The sequence below is a fragment of the Anomaloglossus baeobatrachus genome, chromosome 5 (assembly GCF_048569485.1).
Source record: "Anomaloglossus baeobatrachus isolate aAnoBae1 chromosome 5, aAnoBae1.hap1, whole genome shotgun sequence".
Lineage (NCBI taxonomy): Eukaryota > Metazoa > Chordata > Amphibia > Anura > Aromobatidae > Anomaloglossus > Anomaloglossus baeobatrachus.
This window is the reverse complement of record NC_134357.1, coordinates 535,327,049-535,348,236: the sequence shown is the minus strand read 5'-3', so window position 1 is coordinate 535,348,236 and position 21,188 is coordinate 535,327,049. Positions and strand designations below refer to the sequence as shown.

Here is a 21,188-nt window from a genome sequence, read left to right as displayed (position 1 = left end):
GAGAGAAGAGACTCAGTCATGTCTGAGTTCCAACACTTCTTGAGGCTTTACAGAAGGTAAAGTTTTGATGAGCTGGGTTATGTCGCCTTTGCTACTTCCTCACTTTTGCAATTGTGTCAAGGTCATCATACTGTCGGTCAGTATGCGGTTCACTTCCGCATCTTCTCCTCGGGGCTAGGCTGGAATAATCAAGTGACCGCCTTTTGTGTTTCAATATTTAACAATCATAGCATTTCAAACACTCTTATGTAAATATAGCTGAAAGTAGATAAGTAATCATAAAGATGTTTTACCATAAAGATTTTTTAGCTGAAATTTAATGGGGAGGTATATATTGGGAGGGAGGATAAATAAGGAAAAAGGCTTTTATTGGTGGAATTTTGGAAATATATAGGGAAAACCACAGGTGGGAAGGAAATGGGAGACCATATAGGATTAAACTATTTACAAAGATTCTATGAGACTAATGAATATTGTAGACTTGCATATGATGACACCCATAAAATTTGCAATTGCTTACATCATTAATTGACTGTGTGAAGACATATTTAAATGCAATAACAAGCAAAGAATGAAAAAGAAAAGAGAGAAAAAGAAAAAAGAGAAAAAAAAGAAGGGGGGAGGGAAAGGGTTAATTCCATTTACGTTGAGGCATTACTGATGTTTGTAGGACATAAACTCCATCTTTTGTAGTATGAACCGAAAAGATTATTGTATGTTGCATACTTTCTCTCATATTCTTGATGTTTATTCATGAGCTTAATTATTTCAGAGGTGGTGGGGATAACGTTACTTCTCCAGTTTAAAAGTTGCTTAATAATCAAAAAGATATGTATAAATATGGGAACTAAGGCAGGATCAGTGTCCTCCAAATCTAGAGACAGAAGGGCCATTTGTGGGGAGACTGTAACCTTTGAAGTAGATATTTGATTCAAGAGGTTGTTGATCTCTGACCACGTTTCCAATTTTAGGACAATTCCATAAAATATGTAATAGACTACCCTTATGTCCACATCCTCTCCAACAATCAGGAGAGTTTGATTTACCAAATTTGTTGAAACGTACTGGAGTAAGATACCATCTTGACAACATTTTATAAAAGGTTTCTTGCAAGATTGTGGAGATGGTGGAGGAGTATATAGCTTTTAGGCAGTTTTGCCACTTCTCATCAGAGAAACACATCTTTAAACCCTTCTCGCATCTTTCCATGTAGGTTTGCTTACAAAATACATAGTCATCATTTAAGAATGTATATATGGTATTAGTACTCCAGATGCTTTGCTTCTCTAAGTTGCAAAATAGGGTACTAATAAAGTTCAGGAGGGGGTAGTTAGTGTTTAGGATTTTCCAGAGGGAGATCCTCAGAGAAATTAGGAACTTAAAATCAGAGTCAGGTATATCATATTTTATTTTAATGTCTTAGAATGAGATGAAATCTCTGCCATTGTGTATGTTTCAGGAATGATCTCATTTGTCATTAAGGCAAGGAATTTTAGGGGAAATTACTGGTTTGTTCAAATTTGGTTAATTTGGATTTTTGCTTGGTAACGTTTTTCCAGATTGATATAGTGGATGCAATTGTAGGGGAGTTTGGGAGAGGTAGCTTAGGGTTCAGGATATGAAGTAGGATAAGGGATCGCAGGGAAGAGTAGTTATTGAGGGATAATTCCAAATCGAGCCATGGGAGCGTGTGTTTGTTTAGTATCCAATTTCTACTTTGTTTGATGATATTAGTCTTATAGTAACATATTATGTTGGGTAAGTGTCGCGGGCGGGGAGGAGGGTGTCAGCACTGCGCTCACCCCTCTGCTCGGGTCCGGCTGCTGCTGCTCAGTGGTGGCTCGAGCGGTGGGCCGGATCCCGGGGGTCTCGAGCGGCGCTCCTCGCCCGTGAGTGAAAGGGGATTGGGTTTTGGGATATAGTCTATTGTCTGTGACGCCACCCACGGTTGTGGTGATTTGTTGACACCACCGCTGCTCTGTATTGGGATCCCAGGAGTGATGATGTGGAGCAGCCAGTTGTTGTGTTGCCCCTCCGTGGGTAGGGGTTAGTGATCCCGGGGCCCAGTGATGAGGTGGGAGATGCAGGGCTTGGTGGGTGCAGGGACGCGGGGGCAGCGCTGTGCCTTGCGGCACTGTGGTACTCACTCAGCCTGAGACGATGACACAGTTCTCGGTAAAACACACGGCTGGAAAGACGGTTCCCACGGACGGCTGCACTTGCTTTCCCCAGTAGGTGACGGTGATGTCCCTTTGTCCTGCACCTATGTTGTTGATGGTTGCGATGGGTTCCCACCGGTAACCCGCTCCCCGGCTTCAAGCTGGACCGGAGGAGCTCTACTCTTTGCCCGCAGGCACTGGCCCTCAGAAACTGGTGCCCTGGCGGTGGCGGTGTCTCTGCTCTAATGGTTGGGCTTTTGCCTTCAATCGGGACTTGGTTGTTGGGAGACAGACGTCCCCTTCACTGACGGATTTGGCAAATTATGGCGACTCCTAGCCTTGCCGGGGTCCGAGAGGCCCCCGCCCTGGTGCTGACTGTTCTTTGTACACTGCTCCAGACCGCCGGGTCACCACCCGTCCGTGGTCCTTCCAGGAACCTCCGAGCAATCACCCCTCCAGACAGTCACCTCCGTCTGCTGACCTTGCTGTCTCAGTCCAGGGCACACACCCGGACCAGCTTCAGGCTTCCTTACTGTCACTTTTACTCCTTTACTCCAGTTTTCTCCTTTGCTCCTCTACCACTTCACTTCCTTCTACTTTCACTTGACTACTTGTTTACTCCTTCACCTCCTAAACTGAACTGAACTGCCTGGTTCTTCCCGCCTCCAGAGCTGTGAACTCCTCGGTGGGCGGAGCCAACCGCCTGGCTCACCCCCTGGTGTGGACATCAGCCTCTGGAGGAAGGCAACAAGGATTTTTGGTAGCTTAGATGTGCCTAACTGGGGTGTAGGGTGTGGTGGTGCAATGACCTGTGACCCCTGGCTTGCCCAGGGCGTTACATTAGCTGAACCCATCACTTCTTTTGTGTTTTGTCAGTGTATTCTTGGCAAATCTTGGCTTTTTCTTGTCCCAGATGAACTCATTCAAGAGACTTTGTAATAGTACTAATTTTAAGGAAAAAGGGAAGAAGTTTAGATTTATTGTTGTTTAATTTATACTAGGAGGCCTTTGAATAGTCATTCAGAATTTTTTGGGCTTCTATGATAGAGTTTAGGGGGTCCGAGAGGGAAAGAATAATGTCATCTGCAAAATGTCCAATTTTACGATGGCAGTTACTTGTTTTTATACCTAAAATGTTGGGATTGTTTCTGATTAAGTCTGCAAGGGGTTCTATAGCCAGGACGAAAAGGAGGGGAGAAAGGGGGGATCTGTGCCGCCCCGGTGTTAGTCGGGCTGCTTGGATCCGGGACCGTGGTGGCTAGAGGAGCCCGGACCCGGCTTGGCGGACACTTGGATCCGTGAAAATGGGGGTATTTACAGGGGATAAGTTTGTGACGCCACCTGTGGGTTGCGGTAATGGGAGTACTGCCGCTGCTGTAAGGAGTACTGGGGCAGATGAAGTTAAGCAGCCTGATGTTAGTCCCTCCAGAGGTAGGGATGGCCCCGGACTCAGGGGTGTTGGTGTTTATTTGGGAGCGCAGGGTGCAGGGGAAGCAGGGTACTCACTGTGGGTAGTCGTGGTGCTTCATGAGGATTATAAAGTAGACACGCACGCTGCAAGTAAACCAAGTTCTCTGTGTGCCGCCGTTACTACGGGGAAGCCCGTCCAGGTGTCCGCTCCCACCGGTGTCACTTGATAGTCTGGAGCCCACCTCCGTGCACAATTTAGTTGTCTGTCTGTGGCCCCTTGGATTGAAGCTGTTAGGGCCCGGCTCACTTTGTGAAGTGTAGCTGTGCTCTTGGGAGCTGGCACTTGGGACTTTAGTTGGCTGCTTTTGGCTGGAAAACCCTGTCCCCCGCGTTGTGCTGATGCCCCCAATCTCTGAGCTCTGTGGAAAGGTCCCTGAAGGTCTCCTTTTTCGGCAGGTCAATTGTCAGGATGTTGAATCAGCTCCTGACCTAGGATCCTGTACCCCACGTGCTCAGCACCGGTCAGTTTATTTTGGGCTTGCTGGTGCCGACAGTCTCAAGCAACAGTCATTTGCCCTACCACTTCCACCGACCATTCGTACAGCTTCCAAAAACATCTTGCTGGATAAAAAACTTCCTTCATGCCTGGTGAAGAGGAGGCGTAAAAGGGCGCACTTTAGCGCTGGCGTCCCTTCACTACACTGCCTTTCTCTAGCAGGGACGCTGACTCACTATGGCTGACAGGGACTAGGTACTTAAGGTATACTCCCACTAGGGAAGGTGCCTGCACAACATCCTTGATCAGTTAGTGTACTGTTTGCTTCTTAGCTGTCAGGTCCTGTTTCCCTGTGGCCATTGCCTGTGTCTGTGCCCACCAAACCACTTTCCTGCCTGCCGCAGCCATCCCGGCTGTACTCGCCTGCGACTGTGTTCGTACCCAAGCCCATTTCATGTTCTAGGTGTCAGCTGCCACAGTCCCGGTCATTGCCCTGGGAGTGGTACTTCGCAGCAGGCACTTAATTATGCCACTGCTACTAAAGGGTAAGCCCAGGTCCAGTGGGTCCACTCCTGCTCGCCACCTCAACACCAGTGGCGAGTGTTACTCCCATGGAGCTTCTTTTATGTGCAGCGTAAACTAACCTGTAGCACGGCTTTCTGAGTCACAGCAGGTCAATTTATGCTTGCAGAGACGCGAGTGTTCTCAGTGCTAGAACACAGCGAAAATAAGGTGCACCCAGAATCTTGATCGTAGTCATGGACGCTGTGTTCTCCCACAGTGTCCTCCTAATAATGGGAACATAGACTATTAAAAAACGTGCACCACTTTAGCATGTTTTACTCACTCCTAGGTTTGGCGTAAACATTTTTGGACTTTTCTCTTGTCTTATTGCTGCTTTAATATCTTACAGTCCGTGCTTTACAGAAAAAGCGCATTGTTTCATAGCGCCATTTCCAGGTGTTTTACCCGGCTCGTCCAGCGGCCCTGATGGCGGTGGCATGCTGGGTAATAAAGGGGTTAATACCAGCTTTGTATTCTCAGCTGGTACTAAGCCCCAAATTTATGGTGTCACACCAAATTAGACATGGTCACCATGAATTTCTAGTAAACAGTAAAAAAAAAAACAACACAGAATTTTTTTTTAATTCGAAATAAAAAAAAAACATTTAGAGACTCCATCTTTATTATAAAAAAAATCCTTAGTCCGACATAGTCCACAGGTAGAGCAATGTCAGCTCTGCTTTATCACTTTGTACAGACAAATGTCTATACAGAGCTAGAAGCAGGCTGACACTGAGGCTGCAGTTCCACTTGCGTATGACTTGTGCAGTCTCGCATCGGCATCAACCCGCACGGCCTGACACTCTCCGGACACTAGTGCCTTAGCTACATGGAAATACATGCAGCCGACCGCTCCTGTCATGAGAGTGTGCGGCCATACTGGGTGATGCCGATGCGACACTCGCACAGTGACAGTCAAAGTTCAGTTAACAGGACCTTCGATAAGCCAATGTCTTGTAAGCCAATGTCTGTACAACATTCACACCAGACTGGTCACATGGCTATGACATCATGGCAGGTCCTGTAAGTCAGTGGTGCTTACTGGGGGCACAGCAATGATCGGACGAGGAAGCAGAAGCGGCCGGGAAACAGAGTCTGCAGGAAGCATCACGGGACCTGTAAGTATAATCATAATGTTTTTTAATAAAGTGCTTTTTTTTTTTACAGCCCCTGGACCCGAACTGTAACAGGACAGCTCGTGATCGGGATCTTGTATATGATCACTATGTGTTCGGTACCCTCCCTGAACTTCACAGCAATAAATAAGGACTTGTCTAATCTCCAAGAGCTTGTGACTGTTAAGTACTTCATAAGACACCTCCTAACGTCTAGAGTATGTAGCCTCTCTTCTGGTTCTTCGAATTGTTACAAAAGGATGGGAGAACCACCTCCTGAGTTCTACAAAACTTGAATGTCGGGAGGTACGCTGAATTTGGTCTCAAGATGATTCTATTGTCTAGAATCTGAGTGAAAGGAGGGTCTACTGATAGGCCCTAAATATCACTCACTCTACAGGCTGATGTTAAGGCTACCATAATGGTCTTCATGCCTTCACGACCTAGGACATATATGTATGTCCTAGGTCGCCTCCCCTCGGTTACTGCTGGCTTGCCTTGGCGAGCCCACGGAATACCCCCACATGTTTGCTGATCTGATCAGCAGACATGTGTGGCTAACAGGCTCGGGTGGGCAGCTGTTAACCCCTTAGATCGTGCTGTCAAACTCTAACAGGACGATCTAATGAGCTCCAGTGCGGACCGCGCTGTTCCCTGCAGCCCCGTGACGTGATAAAAGGGCGCCAATGTGTTGACATGACAGCACGGGGGTCAGATGATGCCCTTATCGATGTCAAACTAACTTCCTATGAATCCCAGGGGAGCGCCGGCCCTCACAGGACATCAGCATTTCAAGCTATCAGAGTGTACAGACATAAATTCCCCAAGAGGGACTAGTAAAATATGTAAAAAAAAAAAATCATTTTAAAAGGTTCAAAAGCCTAAAAAGTTCAAATCACCCCCTTTTGCCCATTGAGAATAAAACAGTAATACAAAAAAAAATACATATTTGGTATTGAAGGTCTATCAAAATATAAAATAAATTAATCTCATCAGTACTCGGCGTAGCAAGAAAAAAAAATCCAAATGCCAAAATTATGTTTTTGGGGTTGTCGCAACATTGTATTAAAATGCAATATCAGCTAATCAAAACATTGCATCTATGCAAAAATAATTAAAAACCTCAGCTCAAGACGCACAAAATAAGCCATCACTGAGCCCCAGATCTTGAAATATGAGAACGCTAAGGGTTTTGGAAAATGGCGACAAAAGCGCAATTCTTTTTTTGGACTAACTTCTGAATTTCTTTTTTTTTCACCACCTAGATTAAAGTAAAACTATACATGTTTGGCATTTACGATTTCTTACTGACATGGAGAATCCGAATGGCAGGTCAATTTTACCATATAGTGAACAGGATAAAAAAAAACAAACAAGAAACAACTGTGCAATTGCACTTTTTTTTTGCAATTTCACCGCACTTAGAATTTTTTTCCCTTTTTCAGTACACTATATGCAGGGCTGCCACTAGGAATTTCAGGGCCTCATACTGGCAATATTTTTGGGCCTACTTGATACTCCGCCTCCACCCCTCAAACCTTCCACACTGTCACTGCCACACTTGGAAAAATGTGTGTTTGTGTGTGTATATATATATATATATATATATATATACTAGCTGTAATACCCGGCTTCGCCCAGGTTAATAACTGCTGTTAAAATAGAACGTATTAACAAAAATGTATTCTGCACACAAAAGCCACAAAACAAATAGATATAAATGTAATTATAATGTCTGTCTCCCCCTCTGTATATATCTCTGTCTCTCTCTCTCTCTATCTCTTTGTCTGTCTGTCTCTTTCCCTGTCTGTCTCTGACTGTCTCTGTCTCTTTCTCAGTCTGTCTCAATCTCTTTCCCTGTCTGTTTATCTATCTCTGTGAAAATGTGAAAAATGGAATCTGCATTACTGCCATGAACATATGAATCAAGAGAAATTTAGCTACTGAATTGATCAATGCAATAGAGCCCCAACACTACGCCAAAGTATTTCTCTGCGTTGAGGTTCCTAGCTTGTGTGTGTCCTCTCATGCAGTTAAAAAAACTTACCGTGTATGGGAAGCTGAGACCCAGGCTATTTATGCGTATGATATGGATTGGCAATAGGTGTGGTTGGGGAGGGTTCACAAAAGAAAAACTACTAACAATAACGAATAACGTTTGGAACACCATGGTGTTCCAAACGTTATTCGTTATAGTCTGTCTCTTTCCCTGTCAGTCTGTCTCTTTGTGTCTGTCTCTTACCCTGTCTATGTCTGTTTCTTACCCTGTCTGTGTCTGCTTCTTTCCCTGTCCGTGTCTGTCTCTTTCCCTGGCTGCATTGTGACATGCCAACATTCCATTTAAGGGCGTGGATGTGCATTCTTCTGAAGTTCTGGCTGCACTGTGGCTTCCAGCCCCATTCGCTTTAATGGAGGCAGGTTTTTTGGTGAATAACTAAAGCGCGGGGTTAAAATTTCCCCTCAAAACATAGCCTATGATGCTCTCGGGGTCCAGACGTGTGAGTGCGCAAAATTTTGTGGCTGTAGCTGCGACGGTGCAGATGCCAATCCCGGACATACACACACACATACAGCTTTATATTATATATATATATATATATATATATACATACATATACACACACACATACATATACACACACACACACACAGTGTATGTATATACAGTATATATATATATATATATATATATATATATATATATATATATATATATATATATATATATCCTCTCACACACACACACATACACACACGCTGCCCCTATGAATAATAGCCTCCTGATATACTGTATATGTCCCCTTCCTGGTATATATGTCTCCATCCTGGTAAATATGTCCCATCCTGGGCCCCTCCTGGTATCTATATCCCCCTCCTGGGCAGATTCTGGTATATATATATATATATACCCATTCTTGTTTTTGTCCCCTTCCTGGTATATACACCATGTTCCAAATTATTATGCAAATTATATTTTTCTCTGATTTTCTTAAAAGGTTGGTGCAAATGACAGTCAGTCTAATAAAAGTCATCACCCGTTAGAGTACACATCGAATTTTATTGAAGAGACCTCCCAATGATAACAGTATAATCTTCAAAATAAAAAAAACCTCAAAATGCACTGTTCCAAATTATTAGGCACAGTGGCGTTTCTAAACATTTTATATGTTTTAAAGAATTGAAAATGCTCATTTGTGGAATTTGCAGGATTAGGAGGTCACATTCACTGAAATAAAAAGCTAACATCCAGCAGGCCAAGTTACATGTTAACATAGGAACCCTTCTTTGATACCACCTTCACAATTCATGCATTCATTGAACTTGTGAGTTTTTGGATAGTTTCTACTTGAATTTGTATGATGTCAGAATAGCCTCCCAGAGCTGCTGTTTTGATGTGAACTGCCTCCAGCCTTCATAGATCTTTTGCTTGATGATACTCCAAAGGTACTCTATAGGGTTTAGGTCAGGGAAAGATGCTGGCCACATCATGAGTTTATCTCCTTTTATGCACATAGCAGTCAATGACACAGAGGTATTCTTTACAGCATGAGATGATGTATTGTCATGCATGAAGACGATTTTGCTTCTGAAGGCACATTTCTGCTTTTTGAACCATGGAAGAAAGTTGTCAGCCAGAAAATCTATATATTTAGCAGAGGTCATTTTAAGACCTTCAGGAACCCTAATGGGATTAACCAGATGTCTCCCCATGATTATGGCCCAAAACATGACTCCTCCACCTACTTGCTGACGTCGCAGCCTTGTTGGGACATGGTGGCCATCCACCACCCATCCACTACTCCATCCATCTGGACCATCCAGAGTTGCTCGACACTCATCAGTAAACAAGACTGTTTGAAAATTAGTCTTCATGTATGTCTGGGTCCCCTGCAACAGTTTCTGCTTGTGAGCACTGGTTAGGGGTGGCCGACTAGTAGGTTTGTGCACCACAGCAAGCCTTTGAAGGATCCTACACCTTGAGGTTGGAGGGAAACCAGAGGCACCAACAGCTATAAATATCTGTTTGCAGGTTTGTAATGGCTTTTTAGCAGCTGCTCTCTTAATCCGAGGAACTTGCCTGGCAGAAACCTTCCTCATTCTGCCTTTATCAGCACGAACACCTATGTGCTCTGAATCAGCCACAATTCTCTTCACAGTACGATGCTCACGCTTACGTTTTCGTGAAATATCTAATGTTTTCATCCCTTGTCCAAGGCATTGCAATATTTGATGCTTTTCGGCAGCAGAGAGATCCTTTTTCTTTCCCATTTTACTTGAAAACTGTGGCCTGCTTAATATTGTGGAACATACAGTTTTACTTTTATCGGGCTCACCTAGCAAACTAATTATCACAGGTATCTGAGATTGATTTCAGTGATCCAAAGAACCCTGAGACACATTACCATCAATGAGTTTAATTGAAAAAAAAAAAAAAAATCGCTATGACACTTAAATCCAATTTGCATAATAATTTGGAACATGGTGTATGTCCTCCTTCTTGTATATATGTCCATTTCCAGGGCTTTTCCTCGTGTGTATACATTTTAATATGATGTCTCCATCCTGGTTTTTGTCCCCTTCCTGGTGTATATGTCCTCCTTCTTATATATGTCCCCTTCCTGGGCATCTCCTCGTATATTTGTATGCTACAAAAAAAAAACAAAAACATTTTACTCACTCTCCCTGGCTCCCACATCATGCAGCGTCCTCTCTGAGCCACAATGCAATTTAACTGGATGTGCGTCCTCCGACGCACATCTAGTTGAAGCAAGGCAGGGGCTGAGGATGGAGGGAACCCAACACACCCGGCGATCTTTAGCTCACGGAGCCTTACCTATCCCCGACGGATGCCGCGTCTTCACCACCTCTGCGTTGCCCGCAGCAGTGTTATGGAGTATGTAATCAGAAACATCCAATTCATCATAAAGACTCATATATGGAAACTCCCAACATGCAGATAATCAAAAAGAATGGAGTCATATTCCAAATAGTAGATTTAAAAGTACAGCATGCGCAGCGCGAGCGGGCGCCACGAACGCATCACTTCTGGCCTCAGAGTGCTGACGCGGGTCAGGGAAATCCCTGGTGACGTCTCATAATCCCGCCCTCACCACTCACTGAAGCCTTCTGGGATGCGTCCCAGCTGTCCGTCCACGGTGCGCATGCGCAGTAGCATCTCACGGGCAAACAGTGTTAAAGAAAACGTAAGGAGGGTAAGTATGGGAGCAGAGATTATACATAAGGTTTGGTTCATACACAGATGACAATTATAACATTACAGTACATATAAGGGCATTTACAAGCTAGTATGAAAAATAACTTGTTTTCGCTCCAGAAAGGTAACGGCATCTGTTGTAAGAATAAAAATCCCTGACACCTAATGAAAACAGAAATAGAAGGACATGTGTAAGAATAATAAAATGACACACAAAATTAAAACTAAGGACTCAAAAAATCCAGCATAAATTTACAAAAAAGGAGCAAAACTCTGCTGCTCATTAAGACCACTAGGTTTAAGTGTACCCAAAATGTGAATCCAACGGCATTCACGCTGCGCCAAAAGGCGCTTCATATCAGCCCCTCTGGACCCCATCCTAACCTGTTCAATTCCACGGACTTTAAACCCAGCAGGATCACATTTATGAAAAGCATGGAAGTGTCTGGGTATGGGTTTAAGGAGGGCCGGCTCCTCAGCGGTACGTGCCGCCAAAATATCTCTTACGTGTTCTTCACCATTTACTTGAGGTGCACTGTGTGATTGTCAGCTGCAATTCTGGTACACGCTGTATTGTGTGCCACTACACTACTAGTGCTCCCAAGTCACTTTATCCACGGCAATTTTGCTGCCCTACCTGTTTGCACTTTATCTCTCCCCTTTTTTACACTGTGTGTGGTTTTTATTATATATTGCATCTAATAAAGCTGTACTTTTAAATCTACTATTTGGAATATGACTCCATTCTTTTTGATTATCTCAGTGTTATGGAGTAACAGAGTGATGACTTCACGCTGGGCTGCAAGATGACGCACCATGCTCTGCTCCACTCACCTTGCTTCTGGCCACATGGCTAATTTGAATGAGATGCCCTATAAAGGCTTTGCATACAATTTAGCAGTGTGGGCACTGCAGTGGCTGAAGCGACACTACTTGGCCCGTCTGCTGAGCCTGTGACTGGGGTCTGGTGAAGAGGGGCTAAATAAACCTAAGTAATTAGCCTCTTCATCAGGCCCCATACACCAGTCATAGTTGTAATGCCTGGTGGCGGCCCTGACTATATGGTAAAACTACCATTCACGTGGCGTCAACTCGTCCCGCAAAAAAAAACAAAACACATGGCTATGTTGATGGAAAAATTAAAAAGTAATGGCTCTTGGAAGGGGAGGAAAAAATAACACCATCGCTCCGCAGGTGATTTTAAGTGAGAGCAGTTTAACTGATATAGCATCTATGAGTTTGAAAGGAGGCTCAGTTAGGGCTGCCAATACAAGATTCTAATCCCATGGAGGCAAATTCGATCTAGAAATAGGTGTTGATCTAGAGCAAGCTATAATGAACCGTGACACCCAATGGTTACCTGTAGGTCATAGTTATAAAGGGCTCCTAATGCTGAAACCTGGACTTTTAGAGTGCTAGTAGAGAGGCCTAGATCCACCCTGTCTGCAGGAACTCTAAAATAGATCTGACTGGAACCCCATCACCCATAACCAAAACACATATATATATTTTCAATATTTTATTTTCTCCGCATGTGAGATTTGTGATGTGCAAGAAGAATCCATTTCTTGGTAAAACATTTTCCACATTCCGAACATGAAAAGGCCTTCTCCCCGTGTGTATTTTCTGGTGTTTGACAAGATATGCTTTCTCTGCAAAGCATTTCCCACATTCTCAACATGAATAGGGCTTTTCCCCTGTGTGACTTTTCTGATGTCTAACGAGACTGAATTTATCTACCAAATATTTCCCACATACTGAACATAAATATGGTGTTTTTCCTGTGTGGCTTCTCTGATGTCTAATAAAATGTGATTTATCTGCAATACATTTCCCACATTCTGAACATGAATATGGTTTCACCCCTGTGTGAATTCTCTGATGAGTTATAAGATCTGACTTCTGTGTAAAACATTTCCCACATTCTGAACATGAAAATGGCTTCTCCCCTGTGTGAGTTTTCCTGTGTCTAATAACATTTGAATGATTTGAAAAACATTTCTCACATTCTGAACATGAAAAAGGCTTATCCCCTGTGTGAATTCTTTGATGAGAATTAAGCTGTGTTTTCATTGCAAAACATTTCCCACATTCTGAACATGAAAATGGCTTCTCTCCTGTGTGAATTCTCTGATGATTTACAAGATCTGATTTCTGTGTAAAACATTTCCCACATTCTGAACATGAAAAAGGCTTCTCTCCTGTGTGAATTCTCTGATGTACAACAAGAAATGTTTTAGATGAAAAACATTTTCCACAGTCTGAACATGAATATGGCTTCTCCACTGTGGTAATTCTCTGGTGTTTAACAACATATGCTTTATCTGCAAAGCATTTCACATATTCTGATGTATTTTTTGCTGTAAGAGCCATTCGATTTTTCATGCCTTTTTTGGGAGTTTGATTTTTCCTAATAGTCTGCGATGAATCAGAAGATTTGACCTGTTTAAAAGGATCAAACGATATTTCTTTGCTGTGAAGGGATGATGGTGTATCTGTAATACTGGCTTTCACTTCAGTTACTTCTTGTGTGACATCAAGTTCATCGGATTGAACAATTGATGTCAGTTTTCCATCTGATCTCTTGGTACAGCCATCTGCCAAGAATGAAGATAATTATTATTTTTTTTTTAGCAAAGTGTCCCTAAAAATTATATTTTTATCCCTATTCTGAAAAATAGCCATAGAAATTGCAAGTTATGTGGCAAAGTTTAATTAGCTGGAACCAGCTTCGTCCGACATTTGTAAATGTAAAAATAAAGGGTTTCCACATTACTAGAAAGAGAAAGCATCTAAAATGCAGTATACTTTCCATAAACCAATTCAGCAAAATCTGGGCTCTTAAAGCCAAATGTCCCCCTCACTTCTTAGCCTTGCCATGTGCCCAAACACTACTAGCCAACACATATTTTGCATTGCTGTAGTGGGAATAACCTAATTACAAATTTAAAGTGTATATGTCTCCAAAAGCACAAGCTGGGCACTATTTATTGGGCCCTAAAATGGAACTTTTGGCATTTTCACTTTGCAACATAGAATCCTAGAATTGTAGAGTTGGAACGGACCTCCTAGGTCATCTGGTCCAACCCTCTGCTCAAAACAGCATTCACTATATCGTCCCACACAAATGTCTGTCCAGTCTCTTTTTGAAAACTTCCATTGAAGGGGAGTTCACCACCTCTCATGTTCCACTCGTTGATCACCCTCACTGTGTGCTAATTAGAAGAAAGTTCTTGTGAGTCAAAATAGTCACTACACCTATAGAGAAATTCACTGCCGCGAGGTAGTATGGATGAAACTCCTCCTCCTAGGCTGGCCCTATGACTGGGGCCCCTGTGCTGTCCCTTATCGTGATGGTAAGTTTGATGGGCTTAAAAACTTTAACAGCAATTTTTCATTTTTCCTGTAAAATTTACAAAACCTATATTATTAGGGACCACTTCACATTTAAAGTGACTTTTAGAGGGCTAAATATAAAAAAAGCAGAAATGACCCATTTTAAAAACAGCACTCTTTATTTCAATAACTTTAAACATTTGAGAAGTTTCTTAACCCTTCAGGTGCTTCACAGTAATTAAAACAAAGTTTTATCAAAAATTAAACATTTGTTATTTTCAAGAAAAATATTGCTTTAGCCTCAAGTTTTATCATTTTTACAAGGGCAACAGGTGAAAATGGACCACACAATTTGTTGTCCTATTTCTCCTAAGTATGTCAAAACCCCTTATGTGGTCAGAACTAGAAATGAGTGAACCTCAGAAGTTCGGTTCGGAAGGTACAGTCGAACCTTAACGGAAGGTGTGGCGTTTATTTTATTTTTGTATTAATAATAGTGATTATGAAATCAAGTATTTTTAATACAAAATTAAATTCACTGTCTATTTAGTTTTTATTTAATTCTATTTTTACTGAAACACGGGGCGCTGCCATCTTGGATTTGCTGTGTGTAACCACAGTTACTCACCTCCTTTATGGCAGCGCCCTGGGCATTGAATCTGATAGTTGCACACCGACCCCTTGACTTAACACGGAGATCTCCCTGCTGTGACCTGGACATGCCCCCTTAGTGTTTACTAAGTACCCTATGTTTATATGCACTATGCTTTTATTTAGTTACAGCAGGGTATGTTTTCACAATTTTTTTTTTCCTTGGTTTCTCTTAGTCTCATGGCCAGTGTGAACATGGTCTCACAAGTTCCATGTATACCATCTCATACTCCGGCTCACTTTTTTGTTTTTATGTAGTTTTTTTGTATTCAGTACAAACAGGGAGTGGCCCCCTTCTCAGCGAGCTGGACATTTCATTCTGTGAATGCCCCTGACTGTGTGTGTCCTGTTGGGACCCGGTCGCTCTCAGCCCTTAGCCACATTGAGGCCTATTTTAGACCCATGGTAAGGTTTTAATATTAGAGAGTGTAGGTACTATCCCAACTGGGTACACCTTGACGTTTGGTGGGATAGCTTTATGCTTTTTTTGATCAAAAACAGTGTTTACTAAGTACCCTATGTTTATATGCACTATGCTTTTATTTAGTTACAGCAGGGTATGTTTTCACAATTTTATTTTTTTTTTTCCTTGGTTTCTCTTAGTCTCATGGCCAGTGTGAACATGGTCTCACAAGTTCCATGTATACCATCTCATACTCCGGCTCACTTTTTTGTTTTTATGTAGTTTTTTTGTATTCAGTACAAACAGGGAGTGGTCCCCTTCTCAGCGAGCTGGACATTTCATTCTGTGAATCCCCCTGACTGTGTGTGTCCTGTTGGGACCCGGTCGCTCTCAGCCCTTAGCCACATTGAGGCCTATTTTAGACCCATGGTAAGGTTTTAATATTAGAGAGTGTAGGTACTATCCCAACTGGGTACACCTTGACGTTTGGTGGGATAGCTTTATGCTTTTTTTGATCAAAAACAGTGTTTACTAAGTACCCTATGTTTATATGCACTATGCTTTTATTTAGTTACAGCAGGGTATGTTTTCACAATTTTTTTTTTCCTTGGTTTCTCTTAGTCTCATGGCCAGTGTGAACATGGTCTCACAAGTTCCATGTATACCATCTCATACTCCGGCTCACTTTTTTGTTTTTATGTAGTTTTTTTGTATTCAGTACAAACAGGGAGTGGCCCCCTTCTCAGCGAGCTGGACATTTCATTCTGTGAATCCCCCTGACTGTGTGTGTCCTGTTGGGACCCGGTCGCTCTCAGCCCTTAGCCACATTGAGGCCTATTTTAGACCCATGGTAAGGTTTTAATATTAGAGAGTGTAGGTACTATCCCAACTGGGTACACCTTGACGTTTGGTGGGATAGCTTTATGCTTTTTTTGATCAAAAACAGTGTTTACTAAGTACCCTATGTTTATATGCACTATGCTTTTATTTAGTTACAGCAGGGTATGTTTTCACAATTTTTTTTTTTTCCTTGGTTTCTCTTAGTCTCATGGCCAGTGTGAACATGGTCTCACAAGTTCCATGTATACCATCTCATACTCCGGCTCACTTTTTTGTTTTTATGTAGTTTTTTTGTATTCAGTACAAACAGGGAGTGGCCCCCTTCTCAGCGAGCTGGACATTTCATTCTGTGAATCCCCCTGACTGTGTGTGTCCTGTTGGGACCCGGTCGCTCTCAGCCCTTAGCCACATTGAGGCCTATTTTAGACCCATGGTAAGGTTTTAATATTAGAGAGTGTAGGTACTATCCCAACTGGGTACACCTTGACGTTTGGTGGGATAGCTTTATGCTTTTTTTGATCAAAAACAGTGTTTACTAAGTACCCTATGTTTATATGCACTATGCTTTTATTTAGTTACAGCAGGGTATGTTTTCACAATTTTTTTTTTTCCTTGATTTCTCTTAGTCTCATGGCCAGTGTGAACATGGTCTCACAAGTTCCATGTATACCATCTCATACTCCGGCTCACTTTTTTGTTTTTATGTAGTTTTTTTGTATTCAGTACAAACAGGGAGTGGCCCCCTTCTCAGCGAGCTGGACATTTCATTCTGTGAATGCCCCTGACTGTGTGTGTCCTGTTGGGACCCGGTCGCTCTCAGCCCTTAGCCACATTGAGGCCTATTTTAGACCCATGGTAAGGTTTTAATATTAGAGAGTGTAGGTACTATCCCAACTGGGTACACCTTGACGTTTGGTGGGATAGCTTTATGCTTTTTTTGATCAAAAACAGTGTTTACTAAGTACCCTATGTTTATATGCACTATGCTTTTATTTAGTTACAGCAGGGTATGTTTTCACAATTTTTTTTTTCCTTGGTTTCTCTTAGTCTCATGGCCAGTGTGAACATGGTCTCACAAGTTCCATGTATACCATCTCATACTCCGGCTCACTTTTTTGTTTTTATGTAGTTTTTTTGTATTCAGTACAAACAGGGAGTGGCCCCCTTCTCAGCGAGCTGGACATTTCATTCTGTGAATCCCCCTGACTGTGTGTGTCCTGTTGGGACCCGGTCGCTCTCAGCCCTTAGCCACATTGAGGCCTATTTTAGACCCATGGTAAGGTTTTAATATTAGAGAGTGTAGGTACTATCCCAACTGGGTACACCTTGACGTTTGGTGGGATAGCTTTATGCTTTTTTTGATCAAAAACAGTGTTTACTAAGTACCCTATGTTTATATGCACTATGCTTTTATTTAGTTACAGCAGGGTATGTTTTCACAATTTTTTTTTTTCCTTGGTTTCTCTTAGTCTCATGGCCAGTGTGAACATGGTCTCACAAGTTCCATGTATACCATCTCATACTCCGGCTCACTTTTTTGTTTTTATGTAGTTTTTTTGTATTCAGTACAAACAGGGAGTGGCCCCCTTCTCAGCGAGCTGGACATTTCATTCTGTGAATCCCCCTGACTGTGTGTGTCCTGTTGGGACCCGGTCGCTCTCAGCCCTTAGCCACATTGAGGCCTATTTTAGACCCATGGTAAGGTTTTAATATTAGAGAGTGTAGGTACTATCCCAACTGGGTACACCTTGACGTTTGGTGGGATAGCTTTATGCTTTTTTTGATCAAAAACAGTGTTTACTAAGTACCCTATGTTTATATGCACTATGCTTTTATTTAGTTACAGCAGGGTATGTTTTCACAATTTTTTTTTTCCTTGGTTTCTCTTAGTCTCATGGCCAGTGTGAACATGGTCTCACAAGTTCCATGTATACCATCTCATACTCCGGCTCACTTTTTTGTTTTTATGTAGTTTTTTTGTATTCGGTACAAACAGGGAGTGGCCCCCTTCTCAGCGAGCTGGACATTTCATTCTGTGAATCCCCCTGACTGTGTGTGTCCTGTTGGGACCCGGTCGCTCTCAGCCCTTAGCCACATTGATGCCTATTTTAGACCCATGGTAAGGTTTTAATATTAGAGAGTGTAGGTACTATCCCAACTGGGTACACCTTGACGTTTGGTGGGATAGCTTTATGCTTTTTTTGATCAAAAACAGTGTTTACTAAGTACCCTATGTTTATATGCACTATGCTTTTATTTAGTTACAGCAGGGTATGTTTTCACAATTTTTTTTTTTTCCTTGGTTTCTCTTAGTCTCATGGCCAGTGTGAACATGGTCTCACAAGTTCCATGTATACCATCTCATACTCCGGCTCACTTTTTTGTTTTTATGTAGTTTTTTTGTATTCAGTACAAACAGGGAGTGGCCCCCTTCTCAGCGAGCTGGACATTTCATTCTGTGAATCCCCCTGACTGTGTGTGTCCTGTTGGGACCCGGTCGCTCTCAGCCCTTAGCCACATTGAGGCCTATTTTAGACCCATGGTAAGGTTTTAATATTAGAGAGTGTAGGTACTATCCCAACTGGGTACACCTTGACGTTTGGTGGGATAGCTTTATGCTTTTTTTGATCAAAAACAGTGTTTACTAAGTACCCTATGTTTATATGCACTATGCTTTTATTTAGTTACAGCAGGGTATGTTTTCACAATTTTTTTTTTCCTTGGTTTCTCTTAGACAAGCATCTGTACAGAGCAAGAAGCAGGCTGACACTGACAGTCAAAGTTCAACCCTGAACCCTGATGTCACCGCGAACACAGCTGAAAACAGCCGAAGACTGCCGAGTGAGGAGCAGTGCAGTGAATACCCCCAGAAGTTAATGATCAGACCCGGAAGCAGAAGCGGCTAGGAGGCAGCGTCTGCAGGACACGTCGCGGGACTTTTAAGTATAATGACAATGTTTATTATTAACTATATTCTTTATTTTACAGCCCCCCCCCCGCCCCATCCGAAAACTGTAAAGTATAAGCTTGGGGTTCGGACGCAAGTTCACGTTATCTCCAACTCCAAACATGGACTTTACAAACAGCTCGAGCAAGGCTTCCTATCATCAGGGGGATTCGCCCATCACTAATCATATCACCACATTAGTTTCACCATATATTGAATACGGGGAATAAAATAACCCAAAAACAATCAAGCAGTCGCACATTTTTTGCAATTTTTCTGCATTTGGAATTTTTTTTGCCGTTTTCCAATACACTATATGGTAAAACTCACGGTTTCATTTAAAAGTACAACTTGTCCCACAAAAAACAAGCCCTGGTATGGAAAGATTGAAGGAAAAATAAAAAAAAGTTACGACTCTTGGATAAATGGGAGCAAAAAACAAAAATGGGAAATTGCACAGGGATGAAGGGGTTAAATTGTCACTACACCCATAGATGAATTCCCAGAGGCATGCAACTTCCAAAATTTGGTCACTTGAGGTAATTTCTTCTGTTCTGGCACTTATAGACTCTGCAAATGGAGCCTGCAAACTATTATAGTAAAATCGGTGCTCCAAAAATCAAATGGTGCTCCTTCCCTCCCGAGCCCTGTGTTGCAGCCAAACCATTTTTAGGAGAAATTCTGTAACACATTATGGGGCCTTTTTAATTATTCCCATTGTGAAAATTGGAAATCTGGGGTTAAAACAATATTTTAGTGGTAAAAATGTAATTATTTTTTCCTTTCGTCACGACAGCACCCACGAGAGAGGGATCCGCCCCTTTCAGGACAGGAAACCTACAGATAAAAAAGGGGCAGTCCCCCTCCCTCATCAGTTGGTTTCCTGTCCTGAATGGAGAGGAACCTACAGTACCTGGGTCCGGTTGAGTCCGTGCGGTCTCCGTGGGAACGGTGGAGCTCTAGGTCCAGAAGCACGGTCGGTGGAGCTCCCCTCGTGGACTCCGTCCTCCGGTGCGCCTCGTCCTCTTCCCCTTGGTTCGGCTTTGCCTCCGGGGTAATGACGCCGGCACCTGCGCGCGCCTGGCTCTGTGGACGGCAGGGGGGACCCTGCCGTGTCCGCGCGCTCTCTGCTGCCGTGACCCGGAAGTGCACTGGAGCGCTTCCGGGGGAGTGGACCGGGCAGGTTCCTTGTGAAGGCCGTGGATCCCTCCTTCCTGAGCCGGACGCGGGGTAAGTTGCTGTCGGTGCTCGGCGGCCGGCGCCTCTCCCTGTGGAGCGGGCTGCGCCTCCGGTTGCACGGCGGGTGCGATGTGTCCGAGGCCGCGTCCCCGCTCTGTCTCCTCGGCGGTGTCCCGGCAGTGCAAGGAGGATCGTCCCGGAGTCCCTGCCTGCGATTGTCCGGGGTCGGTACGTGGCTTCGGGCCGGGCTGTGTGGCTTCCTAATCGGACTTGGAGCTGGATTCTGCCGCATGGCCAGGGGCCCCTGTAAACCCCTGTGTTTTGCCTGGCACCCTGTGCCTCCGTGGACTCATGGCCCCTGTACGGCTTCTGTAGACTCCGGGCCACTGTAGCCTCTGTGGACTCCTGGCCCTCGTGGCCTCTGTGGACTCCTGGCCCTCGTGGCCTCTGTGGACTCCTGGCCCTCGTGGCCTCTGTGGACTCCGGGCCCTCGTGGCCTCTGTGGACTCCGGGCCCTCGTGGCCTCTGTGGACTCCGGGCCCTCGTGGCCTCTGTGGACTCCGGGCCCTCGTGGCCTCTCTGAGACTCCTGGCCCTCGTGGCCTCTCTGAGACTCCTGGCCCTCGTGCCCTCTGTGGACTCCTGGCCCTCGTAGCTTCTATGGACTCCTGGCCCTCGTGGCCTCTGTGGACTCCTGGCCCCTGTGACCCCTGTAGGCTCCTGGCTCCTGTGGGCTCTATGGACTCGTGATGGCCCCCTGTGGGTTCCTGGCCTCTGTGGGTTCTTGGCCCCTGGGGCCTCTGTGCCCTCCTGGTCCCTGTGGCCTCCGGGCCCCTGTGGCCTCTGTGTCCTCCGGGCCCCTGTGTCTTCTGTA

The 21,188-nt window shown here is 43.8% G+C and overlaps 1 protein-coding gene across 1 annotated transcript in view; it reads right to left on the bottom strand.

Annotated features, from left to right (window-relative positions):
• Positions 1-12,486: 12,486 nt before the first annotated feature.
• The window catches only part of LOC142312120 (uncharacterized), a 42,337-nt gene continuing 33,635 nt past the window's right edge, over positions 12,487-21,188 (bottom strand). Inside the window, exon 11 of the mRNA XM_075351006.1 lies at positions 12,487-13,556. Within this exon, the coding sequence (XP_075207121.1) occupies positions 12,634-13,556 (923 nt within the window). The 3' untranslated portion in view covers positions 12,487-12,633. The remainder of the gene's footprint in view (positions 13,557-21,188) is intronic.